The 23,650-nt window shown below is 38.2% G+C and overlaps 2 protein-coding genes across 2 annotated transcripts in view; one reads left to right on the forward strand and one right to left on the reverse strand.

The window, feature by feature from the left end:
- Positions 1-23,650, reverse strand: part of LOC115691434 (probable LRR receptor-like serine/threonine-protein kinase At3g47570) — an 82,031-nt gene that overhangs the window by 25,797 nt on the left and 32,584 nt on the right. The gene's annotated exons all lie outside the window — the stretch shown is intronic.
- LOC115691415 (uncharacterized) lies at positions 1,368-7,908 on the forward strand. The gene is made up of 9 exons (XM_030618036.2): positions 1,368-1,583; positions 1,709-1,784; positions 3,337-3,411; positions 3,760-3,827; positions 3,926-4,066; positions 4,523-4,564; positions 6,212-6,351; positions 7,478-7,579; positions 7,698-7,908. The coding sequence occupies exons 1-9, from the start codon at positions 1,571-1,573 to the stop codon at positions 7,824-7,826; spliced, it is 786 nt and encodes a 261-aa protein (XP_030473896.2). The 5' UTR covers positions 1,368-1,570; the 3' UTR covers positions 7,827-7,908.

Below are 23,650 nucleotides of genomic sequence, written 5' to 3' on the forward strand. Positions count from 1 at the left end.
TGTAGAACAGTTAGCCTGTGATTATCTTGAACAATGTGATCATCGTAATCATCGGAAATCTCGGCAATTTTTCTGATTTTGGGGAAAACAACAATTCAAGCAGTTTCCTATAATATCATTTAGGCAGTTTCCTATATTACCATTCAGGCAGTTTCCTATATTACCATTTAGGCAGTTTCTTTAATTATTATGTTTCCATTAGTATTAGGGGTCCTATCTCTATATATAAGATGTTCGTCTTGTAATCACAATCACAGTATTATTGAATAAAAATTTCGAGTTCTTTGGAGTTGTTCCAAATTTACGCTTTCTCTCTGCGTCATGCGCTTTCTCTCTGCGTCATGACGCAGAGAGAGAGATTAGATGTGCTGTTTTGATTTTGTGTAATTCTACACGAAATATGAGGGTATTTTAGTGGACTAGGCAATTTCCCGAACAACGACTAGCTTCTCTTCTTGTCCAGACAGACAAGGTCAAGCACTTACTTTAAAATGTAAATCTAAAATCTAATATCAAAGGATCTCAGTCCATCCAAAAAATACTCCACGTGAGATAAAATTTCGGTTCGGATAATGAAAAAATAACCAATCTTTTCTTCCGGTTTGGGTTATTCGGTTCGGTTAACCAAACCGAATTGAAATTCTCAACAAAAACCGAATGCTGTTTTTCACATCTTTCAAAACATCTATGAGAAACCTTAATATTCGGTTTTCTCTTCCAAACTGATCCGATCCGAACTGAACCGATATTCAGTTCGGCTCGAGATTCGATTCGGTTCAAGCATACGCCCCAAATCCGAACCGAACCGAACCGAATCGTTGACACCCATATCTATCAGTAGGCTGTAGGGTTAAAAAACATAATTTGCTAGTTCTTATAGATCTTCGTATGGATATAGTTGATAGTGCAAGAAAAAGGCCCATCATAAAATCGAACTGGGATGGCCCAAGTAGCTAGGGCAAGGTGAAAAGCCCAGAGGGCCCACTCTCGTCACAACCGCCACATTCGAAGGACTAACCATCATTGTCTAAGTCGTCTCGTCCACCGCCCGGAGCAACCTCAATGACCTCGAAACTCCCCCGGCACGCTCAACAGCCCCCCTCGGGTCATCGCGCTCCGCGTGTCTACAAACGGCAGCCAGGACCATCCCCTCACCACCATTATTTCTTAAACAGGCGATTGCAAAAAGGAATAGGAGTTGAGAAGGGCGCATCGAAAGGAAACAGAGACGCTCCAGCTTTTAGCAAAGATCCAGAGGCTCAAATGGGCCGAACTTAGCTTTTGGGCCCTTCGTCACTTGGGCCCGCACGTCGCGGGCCCTTTTCACGCGGCTCTTCCTCCGTTTCTCCCTCATTTCCTTTTCCCTCTCTCTCCTCTCTCGCCGCTGCTCTCGAAAATCTTCCACCAAATCTCCTCCTCCTCCTCCTCCTCCACCTCCTTCGCAGCAGCGGCGGCGGCGGCGGCGGCGGCGGCGGCGTTCGCTTCGCCTGTGCGGCAGACTCTCTCACTCCCTCAAGCCGCGTGTAGCGGAACCGAAGCCCTAGCTCTCTCTCTCTCTCTCTCTAGCGAAATGAACTGCTCAAGTACGTCTCTCTCTCTCTCTGTGTCGAAGCGTCTGTACTTGCTTCGGTGGGGGGTTTCGGTGCATGCCCCCCGAGGTGTTTGATCTGGGCTCTTGATGGGTTTTTGCTCCTCTTGTTGGCTGCAGTATCCGGCGAGGTGCCGGAGGAGCCGGTCGTCTTGACGAAGTCCGGCCACGTCTTCGAGAAGCGCCTCATCGAGCGGTACGTCTTGGTCTGGTCCCCGCTCTCTAGGGTTTTATGTTCCTTCGTTCCGTTTCGTTTGTTCCCCTCTCTTTTTCTTGCTGCGGAGAGACAGATGGATGTGGAGGGAGAGTGAGAGTGAGAGAGAGAGAAAGAGAGAGATGAGCATTTGGGTAGCTGTGACAGTGACATAACCCTACGACCTAGCAATCAGTAGCTTGCGTTTTTTCAGTTGCTAAATAAGTTCTTGGTGATATGGGGTTTCTGAATAAATGGTCGTGCTTCTTTGCGCGTCTTAATTGGTGAGAACGCAGTGGAGAGAAGGAAAAAATAAATTTTGGGTTCTGTGAAAATTTTATCCCTTGTTCTTTTTCTTCTGCGCTTTCTCTTGAATTGAAAAGAAAAACGGATGTCGGCTGAATTGAGCTAGTGGAACTGTAGACGTAGTTTCTCTGATGGTTGTCTAGTTCCTTTGCATGCGCCATGGGGAACAGTGCACAGGTTAAGCTTTTGAGAGTAAGGTATGATAGTAGTTACAATCAAAAGAAGTTATTTTGTTTTTCTGAATAGCTAGTTGGATTTATAGAATACAAGATGCATGTCTGCGTACTTCTATTAATATGAAAAAGGATCGTTCCTTTTTGTTAGGTGGAATCATCGCGTTACTATCTTTCATGAAAATGATAAGGACTCGAGCATCTTTTGACTATTTAACATGTGTGAATGGTAAAGTTTAGGGATTTTTCCTTTGTTCTATATGATGTATATGGTCTTCATGCATAAAATTCTTACACGGATGTCTTCATGTGAGAATAATCAAATTTTCTTGATCATTTGGGTAGGATTTTGGAAAGTGCCCAGTTACCGGGGAACAACTTACCATGTTCCTACTCATATTTGTGAAAAATACAACAGAAACTTTTTGGTAGCTATTATGATTTTGTTGGTGTGAATTCAAGGAATCAACTAGTTCTTGCATTCGAGCTAATAGGAGTTGAGTTGAGCTCAACTTTTCGACCTTTTTGATGACTTGCATTCAGATGTAAATGTTGATGTTCAATTAAGCTCGAGTTGAGTTTCGGTGCCGATTTTCTAGTTAAGTATCTTCCTGCATCATACTTGACTGGGCTCATGTACACGCCTTGGAATATTCTTTGTCTGTCAGTTTTGCAATTGTTCTTACTTGTATACAGAACCTTGAGCATGCATGTATACTCCACAATGTACAAAAGGGCTTGTATTTTGGAACCGCTGTTCCAAGGTAGCCCAACAAGTTCTAGACATTTTTATAGGGCTCATAATTGGACAGTCCTAGGAGAAAGTGTAAGCTTGGGTGTGAGAGGACTACAAACCATTTACCAGACCCAGAAGAAGGCTAAGGCCTGGAACGTCTCTGGCTGTGCTGTTTCATTTGTTCTTATCTTCTTCTTCTTGAGTGTGTACCATCTTGTTACCAACATTGATAGTTCAAATTGCCTGAAAATATGCTTTTAGAAGTTTCTTTCGCAACTAATCAATCATCTGGTCCCTGAATTTGCTTATTCTTTGCTTAATGAGGGATGTTTTTGGACAGAATGACAACCGACAATGAGAGATTAGATTCTGAGATGGAGAAGATGTTGCTACTTTACAAAAGTTTTATGGCTAGGTATACCCTTGGTAATTGATTTTTTCTGTATATGTCGGAATTCAAATTTTCCTTTAAAGTGTCTCTCCGCATCATGTGCCTTTCTGCTTCATTTCATTGCTGTGCTTGTGTCTTGTGAAACTCCATATCACAACTACAAGTATAAGAATGCATATAATCATGTCTTCGTGAATTTTTGGCTTTTTCATCATTGACTATCCTACTTCAGTTAACTTTCTTTTGTCATAATGTCCCATTAATCATACAAGGCTGATTTCCATATGCTTCTCGAGTAGCCAAATATCGAAAGGCAGGTCGTATTCTTTTTCTTGATCAAATGCTGAAGTTTGTCAGCATTTCATTTTATAGGGTCACAAAATTTGATGAAGTGGTAGCTGCAGGAAGCAGGTTTCTCGTCAGCTTTCAACAAGGGCGAGGTTGAATATCTAGAGTTCATTATTTTCTCCCATTTCTTATATCTCAACATCAATCTCATTCTGGCATCCTCAACGGTTCTCTCTTCATCTTTGTGTAGAATTTGTTCGACGGCCTGCTTTAGACGGAAGTTCTAATTTACTCAAGAATATTATCAAAGCAAACGAAACAGAGAGGCTCACATCATACTTCAACGCTGGATGTATCCATGCCAATGATGGGTCCCAGAATTTGGCAAAGTGTAGGGACAAATCTTTCAATTTCCTGAAATAGTGTAGCTCAACTTTTTGTCTAACTACTGTATGCAGGACAGTAGATAGACCCCCATCACTCAATACCCTGTGGTGACAGTATTTAGACATTCATTCTCATCTTTGTGGATGTTGTATTGAAGATGTATTTTTCCAGTGCATTTTCTGCTTAGCTTGAAACTTCAGTGAACTTCTAATTGATTAGACATTTGGCATCTCTTCCGTATATATAAAATTATGTGTACACTCTGATTGGTGATATTCTTTTTTAAATGGAGCATCATTGTCAAAATAGCAACAGTACGTAGTCTACAGACTTGAGGATTTCTAAATATATCTTGGATAGGAATATCTTATTTCAGCCACTATTTCCTACTTATTTGGTGTCATTTTTGCGCCTGAATTGACTGACGGTTTTCTGTTTTCCTTTAATGTGCATACAGAAGTACGTACATGTGTACTTGGTCTTCAAGGCCTTGTGAATACAGGTAATGTTTTGTTTACATAGAATCCAATTCTGAAACCTGTATGCAAGAAATAATGCTTTGACACATAATTTTCAATGTGCTTCTCTCAATATGTACATTTGTTGATTATGGGATTTGTTAGCATCGATTGTCTCTAGACTCAAAAAATCTATCTTTCGGATGGTGTCTGATGTCTCATTGTAGGCAGTTTTCATAGAGTTTAGTGTAGGATCCTTTGGAACAAATGTTTGCCATACTTTGTTTAGATTGATCAAAATCTAGGATATTCTAATCTTCTGTATGTGTACTTTTCCCAATTGAGGGTGTAACTCAAATGCATGTTTCAGTTGAGATTTTGTCCTAATTACATTATAGCTGAAGTTTTAAATCTCTAACACATGCATCATAATCTGATCAAAACAATAAACTTTTGTCATACTCTTTTGAGATTGACCAAAATCTAGGATATTGCAATCTCCTCTAGATGTAATTTTTGCAATGGAGGGCATAATTCAAATGTGTTTTTTTAGGTCTAATTATGTTATAACCAGTCTTTTAAATCTCTAGTACATCAAAATTTGATAAGCGACCTTGTTTAGTCCCCTAAGCATTTCTATTGATTTCTCTTACCAACTACAATTTTGATTTTAAGACGTGTATAATGTGAAGTTTCCTAATTGACGATTTCCGCTACTGTGATGACCATTTTGTTAAGTAATGCTGAACCTTTGTCCAAAAGTTTTTTTTAATATAATGCATGCTGCTTAAAAGGTTTTTGATATATTGATCTGTCTGTATGTTGTTTGTTTTAGTCGGCAAATAAGTGGCACGAGTTGCTGGCAATTTTGCAACTTAATGTTTTCTCTCTTAAAACATATATAGCATTTATAAATCCCAAAAAAGAAACATATGGAGCATTTAAACCTTCTTGAATACTTGATACAAAGCCTGAGTGAAATGGCATAAAAGTTTTTTATATCCGACCCCACTTATGGGGTAAGGCTTAGTTTGTTGTAGTCGGGGTGGTCTTTGTCGTTTTCGTTGTCATTGTGCAGATGCGAGTGCTTAACAACTTTTGGGATTTTGGTTTTCCGGAATTTTACTCTAGTTTTTAGTTAGGGGAGGACGGAGAGAGAGGGAGAAAAGGAAGAAAGAGATAGGTGATAGGGATTCCCACGGTTTTGCCATTTTGCATTTTCTTATTTTCCAGCACCGCAAAATGCGGTTCCTTCTAGACTTGAAATTAAGGCTGTGTTCGTTTGGCGGAAAATGTTTTCCAGGAAAACATTTTCCGGGTTTTCCGGTGTTCGGGGGCGGAAAACATTTTCCCCTCAATGAGGGAAAACATGACCAAATTGGCGGAAAATGATTTCTGCTTCTGAAAAGCGGAAATCATTTTCCGCCAAACTCCTTCCCCCCTCCGGTTGCCGCCGCTGCCCCCCCGGATGTCGGTCACCACTACCGCTGCCGGTCGCCGGCGAAAAATATTTTCCGAAACTTTTTCATATTGGTCGCCGAACACCGGAAAATTATGTTCTGGGAAAACATTTTCCAGGAAAATGACTTCCGGGAAAACATTTTCCAAAAACACAATATTTTCCGCCAAACGAACGGAGCCTAAAAAAAATTATCACTTACGTGAACGGCTTTCTAAATTTGTTGCTGCAGCCAAATCTATACTGATAGAGCTTGAGGGTCTTCTAGAGGATGTAATCAAGGTCTTAGAAGCTGCGAATGAGTATTTATTACCATCTCAGGATGAAGACATTGATGATAGATTGATGGGGGAAGCGACTATTGCTGATGAGGTGGGCTTAGATTTTTCTTTAATGCTATTCTATCTCTGATGTGAAAAATTCAAAATTTCATTGATCTTTAGACAGCATTCTTTTTCTTGACGCACTAATATCTTGTTGCATTCTTCTATGTGCATCTTGAAGCGATAATTGTATCACCTAATCCTTGAGAAGTATAAAGTCAGTATTCATTCATTTCAATGTGCGTTTTCAAACAGAGAGGACCCTCTTATTCTGCCAAATTTAACTACAGATTATTTCATGTATTCAGACATAAGATTTGCATGCAATCTTTTGTTCTGGATGGTCGACGAGTTACATATTGCATGATGTACCTGCTGCTGGATTAGTATTTGGGTTATTTTTTAACTAACTTTAATACAATATCAAACCAACAAACACATGCATTAGTAGAACCAAGCTGAAAATTACAGCTATCAAGACAATCTAAATATTATAATTTGGTCACACGTTCTTTCAAGTTGAACCATTTGATCCAAAGCTAATATTATTTAAGGTGCAGTTATTTGGGTTTTTCTAATGATATGCTCCAACTCGCAAGTTATTTTATTTAAGGTGAACCATTTCATCTCAAGGCCTTGTGGAAACAAGAAACCTTTTTCATTTGGGTAGTAGCGTGGATCAGTTGTCATTGTCAAGCGAGACAGTTTTAACTGTCTTATGTTCAAGGGGATATTGAGTCCTTGAAATGGCATATCTTGTTTGCTAATTATCTTTGACATTAAGGTGCTAATCATCTGTGAATTTCCTTTTGACACCAATTTACTGATTCACATTTGCTATCTGCCCTGGTGGTTTCATTGTACTTTTGAAATGTCCAAAATAAGATTTTTAGTGTATGAAACAGTACAAGTGTTGCATGATCCAACGGCATTGCTGCTCAAATCATACTTAAAAGTTGATAAAAACATGTGTGTAGAATTTGTTTCCCAGGATAGAACATTCGTTTGTACATAGCATACCGTCATCTATGTAATTTATGCATACATGCAAATACAGTAATGAGTGCCGATGAGATGCAACCTGGTTTTGCATTTATTCTACTGTCAGATTTTTCTTTTCATTGGCTGTTCATGTTATTCTGTTTTAAGTTTTGATTTCTTTATCCTTCATTCAGGAGGAAACTGCATCATCTGATTCTGGGAGACCTGAACTCACAGAGTATGCTACCATGATGGGTGTTACTTACAGTATGATTAAACAAGACTTTGTCATGCAGGTATGAAACATATCACTTAGTGCTGAATAAATTGATAGTAATTTTATTTACTTTGTCATGCCTCTTTATATGTATCGATACCTGATTTCCGGTGTTAAATCCTCGATTCTCATCACAGGAAAAGATTGTCTCTGCTCTGAATCTGAGGCTATCATCCGGAGAATTAGAAACCTATTGCACTATGTGGTCTCTGCATCCTTTCATTGATGATGAAATCATGCATCAGGCTTGGTCATTCATTCCTTGACCATTTCCCTTATGCAAATTGTTGCCATATGACATGTTTGTCGACCAAGGAAGGATGTTGAGGACTATCTAGAGGTGGCAAACATGAGGGTCAACAGTATTTGGATTTTTTCAGGTTGGGGTCATTCCTTGTTCTGCGTCCTCAACTCCAGATTACGGGTTGGCTCTAGGTTTAAAGTCATCTGGGGTTTACCTTTCGTTGGATAAAGGCCAGTTTTTACTCAGATATAGCTCAGTTGCAACTTTCTTCAGGTTTATGATAATCCTGATTTCGTTTTTTCGGAAGTGTCCAGTCAGATCAGACAATACTAGGATTGTAAAGCGTTATATAACTTTTCATGTCAAATCTAAGTTCTTTCTTCCATAAAGGGCATTCCCCAAGCTATTGTGCAGCAATGTAGCTTCGTGCTGTGTTCTATGAAAAGTTTAGATAATCATAGAACTATGATTAGGGATACTTACACATATGTTTGGAGAGTGAAGAGATTGTGAATTCTAACTCTATATGAAACATAAACTGCCTTAGATCTCACTCCGAGAGTATCATATACTTTCGCCGTTGTAGTTTGGCCAATGTATCACCAAAAAACCCCATGATTAATATTATGTTTCATTTAGAGTGATTTAGAGGAGATTAAAGAGGGTTTGCAAATAACCTTCTATTTGCTTTAATAGAGGGGAGAGGAACGATTAGAAGTTTCCCCTCGGATTATCCCCGTAAATATTTAGTGAGTTCTAAATCCCTCCATAAGTAGGATGATTTGGCTAGAAAATCGATTTCCTTCCATTTCTCTTCTATCTTAATCTGTCTTGCCAAACACAACGGATTAATTAATCCATTGTTTTCTCTTCTTTTCTTTTCTCAAACAATTTATCAAATCTTTTATCCTCTTCAAAATCATTCCATTCAAATATAATGTTCTTTCAAGCCAAGAATAGAAAGTATCAGTATGGATCACACATTTTTTTATGATGCCAGGTCGAGGAACTCGAACTAGGATGAGAGAGAAACACATTGACATAAGGATTGATGTTCAAGTTATCTTGAATCCCTCATGATAGACGTTTATCACATTACATTGGAGAAAGCCGAAGATTGAGATGGAAGGAATTAGTTACTCATAATTAATACTTGAAGAATTGCTATAAACTTTGAAAATAAATTTAAATGATAGTTTTAAGAATCATTGGATTCTCAAAAGATGACATGGCAGTCATTTGAAGATATTAAATTGACCCTCAAATTAAGAGAATCGCGATCAGAGTGATAAAAATAAAATAAGTTCAATAAAATCTGACAGCTAGCACATTATCAAAGGCTTTACGAATGATCACAAGCCTATGTGAGAATTGAGTTCCTCCTATTTAGGGAAAAATAGAATACAAAATCCTACGTTTCCATTTTTTGGAGATTTTGAAATTAAAAAGGGTCTTGTTAATCCATGCTTAATAAATAAATATTTTCATTTTCAATACACCGATTGTGTATTACACGAAAAAGACAATACTTTGAAAATGACAAATTTTCTTTTAATTAGATGTTAAACAAGTGTCCCAAAGACACTCATTAATGTGATCCACATAATAAATGGGAACAGAAAATTTTTATCAAAAGCTTCTTGATTTGGCTTCGGTTTAGCCCGAAATTGAAAGTGTAAATCAACACTCCTTATCAAACTAGTCGTTAGGATAGGCCAAAGACCACATTTGTGTCCAAAATGAATAAAGACATTAGGAGCAAGGGGCTTCATAATTATGTACGTTAATTGTAATAAGGATGGTACATACTAAATGATGACAGAACCAAGGGCGACATTTTACCGAACAAAGTTAGAGTCAATTTCAATATGTTTCGTTGTGGCACCAAACACGGGATTGGTGGTTACGAGGTTGTTGGACCCCACTATCCCTAAAAATGAAGGACATTTAAGTTAATTCTGCCGCCATAACAAACAATGCACAATATTTCGTTTCAGCTGTTGTATGAGCAACTATCACTTGTTTCTTTACAATTCAAGTTATACAATTCACTCCAAGAAACATGCAATAACGTGAAGTGCACCGACGTGTAACCTTACATCCTGCCCAATTTGCATCAGCAATGCGAACAAATGAAGATTGCTTCACTATAAGATTTGAAGCCCAGGATGTAGAGTGCCTTTAATATTTTTTGTCAACCGTGGCCTCTTTCCACTGAGAATGTGTAAGAGCAAAGGCAGTGCTGCAAGTTTAGAGGGAATGGATGATCAGGGGATGCGAAGGAATAATAGCTATGGAATCGACTGCGATACCAGATGTCTCATAAGAAGCTGCAACTACGGTAGTGGTCGGTCTCGCGGACACTGCATCAGTGAGGGAGACTAGAAGAGTTTCTTGGCACATTTCCAGAGATGAGGAAGTTTAGTGATATAACTCAGTAACGATATCATCATTACAGAGCCTTGCATGTTCACGGGCCAAATTAGAAAAGATAGTAAGATACGGGCTGAATAGATGTGGAGATAAGCATAGTAGCAGGTAGCTTTGTCGTTTCTTGAGTTTTTTTTTGGGTCGGAGTCGTTTCTTGAGTTGGATCAGAGTTGTTCCGACAATCAAAAGCAGCTTTTGAATTACGGAACCAATCATCACAGCTGTGATGCTGTTGACAGTAGCATGATCCTTGGACTTATATGCAACAGGGAAATAATTTTCATGAAAAACAACATGCCTAGAGATATAAGCACGTTCAACAGAACAAAACTCCACGATTCTGTTTTTGATTCTATTTTTTTGTTCCCAGAATCAGTTTGGGAACAGAAATGCGTTTATTTAATTTTTTGATTCTGGGCACAATTTTATCAAAAATTGTTCCCACAATCAGTTTTCAAGAATAAAAAAAAAGTAGCCTTTTGATTCTGGGAATAATTTTGAGAATCAATTTTTTTTTCTTCTTCCTTTTCTTGATTTTTAATGTAGCTTCTAATGTCCGGCCCGAGGACCGTCCTCGCCGGATCTAACGAGAATAAAATATTTTAATAAAAAATATTATTAAAATAAAAAAAATTTTACCGGTCATGGCCAAAAAAAAGAAAAAAAATATTATTAATAAAAAAAATTTTACCTGCCATGGCCGGTGACCAGGCCATGGCAAAAAAAGAAAACATATATATTTTTAATACAAATATTATAATAAAAAATATTATTAATAAAAAAAATATTTTACCGGCCATGGCCAGCGAGCAGGCCATGACAAAAAAAATAAAAATGTATATTTTTAATAAAAAGTATTATCAATAACTATTTTACAGGCCATGGCCGGTGATGAGGCCATACCAAAAAAAAGAAAAAAAATATATATTTTTAATAAAAAAAATATTTTACCAGCCATGGCGGCGACCAGGCCATGGCAAAAAAAATATAAAAATATTTTAATAAAAAAAATATTTTACCAGCCATGGCCGGCGACTAGGCCATGGCCAAAAAAAATTAAAATATATATTTTTAATAAAAACATATTATTAATAAAAAAAAATTTTACCGGCCATGGCCGGCGATCAGGAAATGGCCCAAAAAAAATAAAAAATGTACATTTTTTATAAAAATATTATTAATAAAAAAATATTTTACCGCCCGGCCATGGCAAAAAAATATAAAAATATTTTAATAAAATATTTTACCAGTCATGGCCGGCGACCAGGCCATGGCAAAAAAAAAGAAAAAATACTTTTAATAAAAATATTATTAATAAAAAAAATTTACAGGTCATGGCCGGCGAGCAGGCCATGGCCAAGAAAAAGGAAAAAAAAAAGAAAGAAATATTAAAATATTTAAAAATATTATTAATAAAAAGAAATTTTGTAGCGTTACCAAACGCATTTTTGTTCTTTTTCTATTCCAGAGATGGAATTTTGGGCCGTTAACAAACGCCATAAAATGCTTAGAATCAATTCCGGGCACAGAATAAAAAAGAATCATTTTTGAGCAGAATCCGTTCCCGGACACAGAATCGTTGTCATGCGCAGCCTAATTCCTAATTTTTGGAAACCTATCATGTTTGCCTAATTCCAGAATGAAAGGGGCGATCTCGTAGTTCTTGATGCGTGAAGATACGTTGTTAGGTGCTCCATTTTATTTTCCCATTGAGGCCGAACCTAAACCCGTGCTCGAGAGATAGTTGTCCATACACGATAAGGGATGTATGGATTCTCGAGAAGAGAGGAGCCGTGGGGGTCCCCCCCGGACCGCCCGGATCCCACGAGTGAATAGAAAGTTGGATCTACATTGGATCTCACCTGAATCGCCCCATCTATCCTCCTGAGGAGAGGTATGGAACAAACTCTATTTTTTCAGTCCGGTTCAGTTTATCTGAAAACCTATTTTTCAATTGTTAAAATATGTCTAGAATTTGAATTAGGAAACTTTTTTTTTCTGTCTCAAACTTGAGACATATTTTAACAATGTTTCATAGTCCCCAATTTTACCCAATAACTCACACAGTGTTTAAACCTACAATTCATCAAGAAATAATCTCTAAATATTATATGAATCTTACTACAATATTTAATTAGCTTCAACGCTAAAAGCTTTTAGAATGTAATTCACGAAAAAACCTCTTTGATCCTCTTCACAAAAAACATTACCTTCTTATATGTAGGTAAGAATTAGATCCAAAATAGGAAACCTCTTTTTACAACACTTTCTCCAACTAAGAAATCATTCAAGTATAAAACATATATGAAACATATTTGAATTAGGAAACTTTCATTTTTGAATTTGAACTCAAGACATATTTTAGCATCTTTTGTTCCTTCTCTAATTTCATTTTTTACCGCAAGAAAGGGCAATTTTTTACAGGCTCTCTCTCTCACCACAAACGATTTTTTTTTTCATTTGTCTTCTCTCACAGTCTCTCTCTCCCTCCGTCGTTGTCACCGCCAAAGACGACTCGGAGAGATTAGAGAAACGGCGTGGTGGTTCTCCTATACGATGAAGATCTCCTCGTTGACGATTACCGTTGACGGTTCCCCTTGCTTGGCATCGGCATTTCAATGCCAGAGTGTTGCTCCTCTCGTAAGTTCAACGCGACTTCCGCTGCTTCCTCATTGTTGTTCCTGCTGTAGAAAATGTCTTCATCGATCTGCGAGATTGATTTGCCTATTTCGTGATATTGTTCCACATCGTTGTTATTTCTAGAGTTCCTTACCTATAGTTAATGTCTTAATCCAAGCGTCGATGCCAGAGTTTTGTTGTTCTTCCAGCCTTTGATTGTGGCTAACCGAGTTAAGATGAAAGTTTCCTGCTTCCTTAATTTAATTCTAGATACAGAAGCTATCGCATAAGACTATAAGAACAGAGAAGAGGATGAGGTTCACCAATAAATTATATGTTCTTATGAAGTTTGAAATGTTCATAAACCTCAAAGCATTTTCATTGATTTCAACTTTGTGTCGCCCTTCTTGACCCTTTAAAATATTTAATAATCTTCAACAAAGTCGCATACTTAGATATCACGGCTCCAGAAACTTTCCTAGCTTAACAAATTTAATGACAGAGTTATGAAATTCACTTAAACCATCTATCCTCTTAATAAAATAATAGCAAATCAAGAAATCAAGAAATCAAAATGTCACATATTAGGTGTTTGATTTACTTAACTAGTGTTAATTCCAGATTGTATCACTTGATTTTAAGGTGGATCAAGCTCTATGTTCATTCAAATAATTCCATCCAAGGTAAGTGAATCTCTAGGGGCTAAAGTGGGTTGATCCACTATAAGTACTTTTGATCTTTGTTTGATTTTAGCTTATAGTTAGATAATATCATAGATTCATATTGTTAAAAGGAATTACTGATTACATGATGAGCTAATAAGAGGTATTAAACTAAGGACAAGACTTGAGTCTCCCAGCGAAGATAGGTGTTGTCATTTAAGTTAATGTGACAAAGTTAGCCATGTTGATATTTGGGAGCAGCAGCCATTGTTGTAGCTTGTAGGAAACAGGTCTGCATGCCTTTGCCGAGGTCTGATACCATATAGACAAATGAAGAGGAAAGTATCTGTCAATTTTCTCTTTTGATACAATTTCATTAGCAGAGGTGCATACATATACTAGAGAAACAAAGTCTCGTGATACTTTTAACAAACAAAATAAGCTCAAACAATTTAGATTACAAAATTAGATAAAAGCAACTAAAAATAACTCAGAATCAAATTTGTCATGCTTTGTTGTTATTATTAGGGTCAATACTACAAAAACCCCAAAACTGGTACACCAGTGATAAATTTATCAAAAACTAATTTTTTGATCACAAAAAACTCCAAATTGGTACACCAGTGACAAATTTACCCTCCGTTAGTTTCCATTAAATTTTACCATCAAATTGCTGAGTTAGTTTTTGCATGAAACACTGGATTTATCAACATTAAAGTGCACTGATATTATCACACAATAATATTGGTGGACTAGAGAGATGAATACCCAAATCTCTCAAAAGGAATTATATCCATGTAATTTCTGTAGCTGTCGATGCCATTACACAATACTCAGCCTCGGCACTAGATTGAGCAACCATTCATTGCTTCTTAGCACTCCATGATATACAGTTGCAACCTAAGAAAGTACAAAATCCAGTACTTGATCATCGAGTTAAGTGGCAACCTGCCCAATCTGCATCACAAAAGGCATATAAGTCCAAAGTTGACTTGGACAAGATTTGCATGCCTCAATCTGTTGTGCAGCCGGCATAAGGTAAAATACACTTCACAATTTGAAAATGACTCACAGTAGGTTGATGCATGAATTGATAGAAAAAATTGACTGCACATGAAATATTCGGCCGTGTAATTGTGAGATATTGAAGAGCTCCGATGATACTTCAATATAGCATAGGATGCAAAAATAGTCTTGCATCTGTACTAGAATGAGAACTAGCAACCATAGGTGTGGAAACTAACTTGGAGCCCTCCATTTGTGCACACTTAAGAATTGACAAAGCATATTGTTGTTGTCACAAATAAAGGCCACCGGAGAATATCATAACCTCCATACCTAGAAAATAGTGTAACATCCCCATATCCTTCATTGCGAATTCGCTACTCAATGTAGAGATGAACCCATCAAGCAATTTTGGATCATCACTTGTAACAATCATGCCATCTACATATAAAAGTAGAGCTAGAATGCCATGATCTGATTTTTGAAAAAAAAAACGAAGGATCCACAATGCTACAAAAGAAACCGGATGCCAAAAGAAATGAACTAAAGTGATCAAACCATGCTTTGGTGCTTGCTGAAGGCCATACAAAGCTCTCTCCAATTTGCAAACATAAGACAGATCATTTTTTTCCTCAAAATCTGGCGGTTGCTCCATAAAAACAAGTTGCGATAGAAAACCATGTAAGAAATCATTTTTAACGTCTAATTGTTTGATGGGCCAACCTTTAACATTAGCAATGGTGAGGCCGATCTTATACTTCATGGTCGAACAACTAGCAAGAAAGTCTCAAGGAAATTTACTCCTGCTACTTGAGTATATCCCTTGGCAACCAATCTTGCTTTTAATCTTTCTATTGTACCATCGGCCTTTAACTTAGACTTTAAAACCCATCTACATCCCACAATATTAGTATTTGAAGGATGTGGAACAAGAGTCCTAGTTTTATTCCAATGTAGTGCCTCGAGTTCCTCTTTCATTGTCGCCAAGCACCTTGGATGCTTCAAAGCAGTGCATATATTGTTCGGCTCCTTTGTAATAGAATCCATCATATGTAAAATGGCATATTTTGGATTAGGCTTTACAATACCAGCACGTGCTCAGTTAATCATTGAATGATTTTGAGTGGGTGAATGTGCTGTTAAAGAATAATGAAGGACATCCATTGGGGAATCGTCATTGGCCAAATTGCATGGAGAATTAAACGGAGCACTCGATGAGTCACCAATTTCAACATGATTTTGGTGAACATGTGGTTCACCTCCATCAATGTTGTCTTCATGAGAAGTATCATGGGTAGCAGAATTTAATAAGCCCATCTTACAGTTGATCAAAGTTAATAGAGAATGCACCTTGTTACAAATACAAAGGTGAAAATTCCAAGTCTGACCCTGTCATGTCTTGATTTGGCTAGCTTATAAATTCAGATATACTCACTTTATCACTTTGATCCCTTAATAATGAGCTGGGCATGAGATAAGTAGATACGGTCTCATAACAAACAACGTGTCATGATATATAGATTCGACCAGTTGGAGGATAGAGACATCGATATTCCTTATGGCGATCACTATAGCCGAGAAACACGCATGACAATGACCGAGCATCGAACTTATTTTTGGTGTAATCACTAAGATAAGGAAAGCACCTACAACCAAAAACTCGTAAAGAATTATAATCTAGTATTCTACCAAAAAAAAATTCATAAGGTGATATCATGCCCTACACCATTGTAGGAAGCCGATTCAAGAGAAAAATTGCCTTTGGAAGCCTTTGACCTAGTACTTTTTAGGAATTCCACTTTGATGAAGCATAATCAAACCAATTTCACATATGTGCCTATGTTTTCACTCAGCAGCTCCATTATGCTCAGGAGTATTTGGGCAAGATACTTGATTAATAGTGTCATTCTTTTGCAAACAAATTAAGAAATCTGCTCAGTTGAACTCTCCTCTTCCATTAGATTGAAAGATTTTAATAAGCCCTCCAAATTGCCATTCCAAATATTTCTCAAAATTGAGAAAACATGCATAAAATTGCCATAATGAAAACAACCAAGTATGTCGGGTATAATCGTCCACAAAGCAAACATAATACTGAAACCTTTGAAATGAGATTATCGGAACCTTTCCCCACAAATCACAACGCATCTTTTCAGAAGGCTTAGTAGTACTAGATTTGGAAGGCAAAAAAGGAAGTTTAGATGTTCGACCCATTTGACAACTACTACATACGATAGTAGGTTTATTCCAAGCAGTAACAGTAATATCACCTTTATTATGTAGATGACAGATTGCCGTCGGTTGTGGATGTCCCAACCTTTGATGCCACGTACTTTCATTAGCTTTTCTGAATCAATTCGAAAATAGTGCTTCTTTTGGTGCCTTCAAGGTATATAGATCACCTTCATGGTTTCCAATTTTTAGAACATTTCCCCGTTTTCCTATCCTTTATCACAAAATCGGTGCCAGAGAACTCAAAATTTAAATGGATAGTTAGTTGTAAATTGGCTCATTGATAATAAATTCCTTTTCATCTAAGGAACAAGTAGAATATTTTTTAAGTCAATGCTATTTTGGCCCAAATTGTTCTAAGCATCACCAGTATGAGAAATTTTAAGTGAATCATCATTTCCAACCATAACACTATCTTTCCCAATATATGGTTGTAAATTGAAAAGGTTACCTTCATTTCTGCTCATGTGATTTGAAGTTCTAGTATCAGTGAACCATTCTGAATCCCAACTATCTTCAACATGCGTGCCTTTGGTACATCTGATGGGAGGACAGAATGATTAAATCGATTAAAGTAATCTAAAGCAATATGTACCTGCTTGTTACATATTTGACAGGAAATGACTTTGTCTATTCCTTTCTCAAGCTTCTCGATCTTACTTTGATTGAATTGTGGCTTGTGACCCTGCAAATGCATAAAATTAGCCTGAGAATTTTTCGTTATTGGACCATTATGGGAAAACCCTCTTCCATGCGTAGAAAAATAATTATTGTTGGAATATTGGAATTGTTTTCCCTTCTTGCTGCTTTTGAAATTACTTCTTTGATCGAAGAAATCCGTCCCGTACTAAATTACAAGGCAACTTTTATTTGTGAGTCAACTCTCAAAGCTTTGCAGTTGCAAAATCATGTCAGAGAATATCTGTCACGCCCCGAACCCCATCGAGCGAGCTTGACCTCCCGTTCCTTGGTCGAATAGTTGCGACGTCCCAAGAACATCGCCGACCCAACCCGAACATCAGAGCCACATGCGGAAACGGCTATTAAAAACCCCGGACAAAAAGATGACGACAACAGGGTAGAACACCATAACGATCAAACAACAACATAATCATACAATACCAAATATACAGATGAACATCCTCAGCCACCGACTTAATAAAAAAATATCAGGGGTCTGGTTAACCTAACTTTACTATAGGTCTATCCAAAACTACACAACCCCTAAAATACCCTAGGGAAAAACCTAAGGGTCGCCTTTCTCCATTATGCTCCTAATTCATCTGGCTCGATCTTCCGGAAATCTCTTGGGCATCGCCTGCAAATCTACCGGGCACCATGGCTGCTCTTCGTACTTCAAAAAGAGGAAGCGGGCTCCCTGGGTTTACTGCTGGGGGTCTGAAAGTGGTGGTTATACAACCATGAGACGAATCTCAATAAGTGTACAACCCCAATCCCCACGTAGGCACTCACGTACCGCCAGACAAAAACACGCATAACACACGACAATCAATCAAACTAACAACCACACACGACTTTACCTGGAATTCATCATACACATCCCTGCACGTTAAACAATAACACAGCCAACATATCGCAGCAATGATTCACAGACGCGCATGTGCCTCAATTATAAGATAAAACCCACTTGGGCACGTCCCATACCGTGCCTAGCAGTTTTTACCTCATAATTAAGCATCACATCACGCGATACAAACACACTCGCACACTGACTCACACCACGCATCCCTTTCGCAAACCTCGCACCTCAAGTCAAATTCCCGCTCATTCTCAACTTTTCCACCACTACCGCGCCCGCGTAAAACGCATCAGGCCAACGGTCTTCTGACCTCGTCAGGCATCGACACCCCGTCGGGCCGGGCATCGTCACCTCGTTAGGGATGGCATCGTCCCGCGTAAACGAACACGCCTCAGGACAGAATCCTACACACACTTTCCTTCTACCGCGCCCGCATAAAGCGCATCAGGCCAACGGTCTTCTGACCACGTCAGGCATCATCACCCCATCGGACCGGGCATCATCACCTCGTCAAGGACGGCATCATCCCGTGTAAATGAACACGCCTCAGGACGGATCCTTTCCAACCAATCCTACATTTCCATATCCTCGTTCCACTCAAACCACACTTACACACGGCCAACAATCGCATGGCCAAACATACACACCTCACACACATACATAGCCACGCACCAATTCACATCTCACGTACACTTCACAAACACACGTTCTCGTCATACGAATACACCACACAACCAAGCACATTTAGCACGCGAATCCAATACATATTCACACGACCACGCCACTACACCTCACGGTCATACCCACACGGCACACCACCTCATCACATTCAGCCCATGCACAAACCAGAACCAGCCAACCACAGCAAACAATGCAATTAATCCAATAAACCCAATCAAGCCAACACAATTCCAATCAATCACCAATTTAATTCCCGATCAATCCTCAACATCACAGTCCTAACTCAATATTCCTAAACCTCGAATTTCATCACCCAATCAGCCCACAACCACCAAACAACCAGCCCCTAACTCAGTCTGAGAGAGAGAAAAACCTGGAATATACAAAATCGGGTCCAAACTGGGCAGTTGCACAGTGACAGAAATCCATTTTAAATAAATGGTAAATCAATTCCAAAAATTATAAAATTTGTATATGTTGTACAAAACATCTCGATGAACATTTTCCGTGAAGAACTAGAAACCCAGTTCTAACCATAACTACCTCGTTTGGACACTCAAAGTCGGACAAAATCCGATTCGCTCGGACAGCCCCTCAGGCTATCAAAATACAACTCATTCAGTATCCAAATCATTTTGGAAAGTATTGAAATTTTTATATGTTATAGCTACAAATGTCCCCAACAATTTTTGTGAAGGAAGTATTTTGAAAATAGGCCTGGAAAAATTTATAAAAATTTGAACAGACCAGAAGGTCGGGTGAACAGTAAATCGGGGCAGTTTTGTTTCGGTCCAAAGATGGACTTCCGAATTGCCTCAAAAGATTTCCAAAAATTCCCAAATTAAAGTATGTTATACTTCAAGATGTTGGGAGCAACTTTCATGAATAAAAATTCCTCAAATTCGGCCCCCAAAATTCTCCACAAAAATAGCAAACCGGACGGGTACAGTAGTCACAAATCCGAAAATCACACCAAATCACACGAATTCAAACCGTAATCGTTTTGTATCATCACGGCCCTATCTGAACCTCCCAAACCTCACATTTTCCATCGACAAACCAGTCCACAATCACCAAATACTCAGCCCTAACTCAGTCTCCTAAACCTCGAAATTTCATCGCCAAATCAGTCCACAACAAACCAATTTCCAGCCTTCAATTCAGCCCCAAAAACAGCCCCTAAATTGCCTAAATCGAGTCCTACACGAGCCTAGCAATACCCGAAGTCCTAGGTGTCGATTGGGGAAGTCACTTACCCTAAAAAAAACAGGACACACGGCTGGGCAAGGGGCTGGAATGATCGGACCAGCAGCAGCAGCGGCGGCGAACGGCGGCCGGTGGTGCTCCTCCGGCGGTGACGATCACAGCAAGGAAACGAGAGAGAGAGAGAGAGAGAGAGAGAGAGAGAGAGAGAGAGAGAGAGAGAGAGAGAGAGAATTTTTCAGGAGAGAGAGAGAAGAATGGAGAAGTGGCCGTGCGAAATGGGGGGCGGGGGGGAGTGACCGGCTTGGGGAACAAGAATGGGAGGAGAGAGAGAGAGGTTTGACTAAGTTGGACCAACTTTTTCTAAATGCCCAAAATGCCCTCAAATACTTGGCTCACATTAATCCTCATCCAATAATTGAGGGGCATTCTTGTAATTTACTAGGCTGGATTATTGGGCTGAAATATAGACTTAAATTAATCCCCAAAATAGCCCAAAATTCGGAACCCCAAAATTAGCCTAGGGGCAAAATGGTCATTTTTCTGGTCCCGGGTCGAAATTCCAATTTTTAGTTATACCAACTCTAAATGGGTGTGGCCAACATAATATGGCGTCGGAATCGCGAAAATAACCTCTTAAGAGCTCGAAAATTGACTGCAACGTCCTGGGGATTAAAATAATATTATTTTTCACTTTCGAGCCAAAATTCCAATTTTTGATCGAAACCACTCAAAATATGCGTGGCCACCCTAAAATGACATCGGCCTCGAAAAATAATCTCATACGGCCTCAAAATCAACGGTGTCCAGAGGGGCAAAATCGTAATTTTTCCGGTCCCGAACCAAAATTCATTTTTTTGCAGAAATGAGTGGCCCCAAGGTTGGCCAAGCCAAAAACGTCATCGGCCGCTCAAAATTGTCACTTTCAAAATTCTCGATTCCCAGGCCCGAATTCCAAGAAATAACTAAAATTGAACAATCGCAACTTTAGCTTATCTCTGGCTAACAAGTGGCTCATTGGGATTACGCACTCTCGACTCGTGACCGACACTAAGTCAAATCACGTTTAAGTTTACTCTACCCGGGACGACCTCGGTTGTCATATAATTGCGAGGGTCTGTCGCTAGTTCCCTTCGGACACGATCAATCAATTAGATCGGTCTCTGTTGGCCCAAAACATTCCCTCATCAATCCTTATGGTCGAAAGTCGAACCAAGGTCGAGTTCTTAGGTCGTACGAACTCAGCTCCGTAATGGCCTTACCCCTAAGGTTAGCATTTCGTGAATGCGCATTTCCGGATGAGATCTCACTATAAGTGCATTGGCCAAACTCATTTCTTAAATCTTAGGAAAAGGATCGAAAATTCAGACCGTTACAATATCAGCATTGGAGGCTTCAACATGGAGGTTGTGAACGAATCATATTGATCACCTAAACCATTCAAAACAAAGAGACCCTTCTTTTTGTCCTCAAGGGGACATCCGATAGCAAATAACTCATTAAAATATTTTTCAAAAGCACCATGATACTTGTGAAGAGATGAATCTCTATGACATTTTTGAATTTATAGAAAACTTGAAACTTCATGTTCCTCAAATACCTTGGCAAAAATATTTTGTAAAGCTAACCAAACCTCAGCAGATGTCTTCAAGTCTATTACTTGAGCAAGAACTTCTTTGGAGAGCGTCGTAATGATCCATCCCCACAGAAAGCGATATGACCTTCTCCACTATAAAACTCTCGATTTGTCACTTCCTTTGAGACTCTAGCTTCTTTTCCAGAATCAGAGGGGGTGACTATTGTTGGACTTGGCACCTAGTACTTGCAATCAATGAATCCTATCATATCTTGACTTTCAATTAGTGCAAGCATATGGGCTCTCCAACAAGAATAGTTCGTTTATGTCAGTTTCAGTGACACAAAATTGCTAATGTTCAAAGACGAGGGGTATGGATAATTAGGATTGGTGAAAACCAAGGTTAAGGATCGATTTCTTTCGAAGATATGCTCTGATACCATAAAAGAACAAATGTATTTAATTCATGATCTTAATGTACAATTGTTGAGATGATCTGCATTACATAAAGATATTACAAATGTTATACTTCGTAAGGAAACAATACATCAATGGAAAATAATAAATGAAGAGATAATTATATTACAAGAGTAGTTAATCCCCTTATCTAGCATCTCCAAGAATCATCTTGTAATTTTAATTGATATCTTCATATTCTTCTTCATTAATTGATAAAGCAGTGCCTTTACAGAAGACTTAGCGATGGAGGCGAAAGACGAAGGGGTTGAGAGAGGACGGAGTCGGTAGAGAGAGAGTCTTGGATATGATTGACTCCGTCGAAGCTCTCTCTCTCTCTCTCCGAGTTTAAGCAGCCACCGGACGGAAGCAAGCATGGTCACAAACTGCTGGGGTCAAAAGATTGACCTGTTTTAAAACATTAATTATAAAAAAAATTGCAAAATTCTATACATTATGATCATTTGCTATTGGTAATGTCCAACACATATGGTATTTATTTGTGAAATATGCGAGAAAGTATTTAATAAATTGATTGTTCGTATTAATGACATACTTTCTCAAGTACCATTGAATGTGGCTATGTTATGGAAGAACCTCTGGCCTGACATATGCTCGTGTACTGACGGGTGGATAGAGAAGTCAATGCTCAAACTCAATATTTCGTAACCGTTGTGAGACTTGACGTATGCTAGTTGCCTATTTCCAACCTTTTAACAATAAAAGAATTTACTATTGCACATTTAAGTTTCCTAAAGTCTTGCATAAATTATCTAATATTTGAATTTCAATGTGAGGTAATCAGTAATTTGAATTATATGTATAGTCACCAAAAATCTCACCATGCTACAAATTTATAGCTCGTTTGATAACTCGATTAAGTTGTGAAAACTAAAATATTTGGCGCTCAATAAAATTAAACACATTCGATAATCATGACTAATTTGAGCTTAAAAGGTTTAATTAAGTCAGAAAATCATTAATTTGCTAGGTAATGAAAGGCTTCTTAATTCATTCAATAGAAAAAGATATCTATTGGCACCCGCACCCAGAATCTTGCTAAGTATTTTGCAATAACTAATCAAAAGTTCTCCGGAATAGTTACCAGACTAGTATCATTTGGCATTCAATGTTCACTAATTTTTAAACATATCTTATTCTCATTTTCAACATTGCTAAAATTGAAAATTAAGTGCTGAAAAATTGAGGGCATTAATGGCATTGATCTCAACTGAATCATAAAAATCTCAAATCCTCAAGGTCATGATGAACTTGAATGAGCTTTGCGTTCGTGAACCATATTCAAGAAAGAACAATTCCATAAAATTTTCAATGTGTTTTCGTCTATCAAAGGTATTCGTAATTGAATAGACGTGTTTAAGATTTTCCATTCATAATTTGGAATTAAAAAGGTATATCCAATCTATTTCAAATTTCACTTG

This window comes from Syzygium oleosum, unplaced genomic scaffold (assembly GCF_021117445.2).
Source record: "Syzygium oleosum isolate NSW1041296 unplaced genomic scaffold, Sole_v2.1 Sole_v2.27, whole genome shotgun sequence".
Lineage (NCBI taxonomy): Eukaryota > Viridiplantae > Streptophyta > Magnoliopsida > Myrtales > Myrtaceae > Syzygium > Syzygium oleosum.

What these genes read in the sequence shown, in the direction of transcription:
- LOC115691415 (XM_030618036.2), top strand. An exon ending in GTCCCAGAATTTGGCAAAGT is followed by an intron (nt 4,067 to 4,522) that starts GTAGGGACAAAT and finishes TGCATACAGAAG; the next exon opens with TACGTACATGTGTACTTGGT. An exon ending in AAGCGACTATTGCTGATGAG is followed by an intron (nt 6,352 to 7,477) that starts GTGGGCTTAGAT and finishes TCCTTCATTCAG; the next exon opens with GAGGAAACTGCATCATCTGA.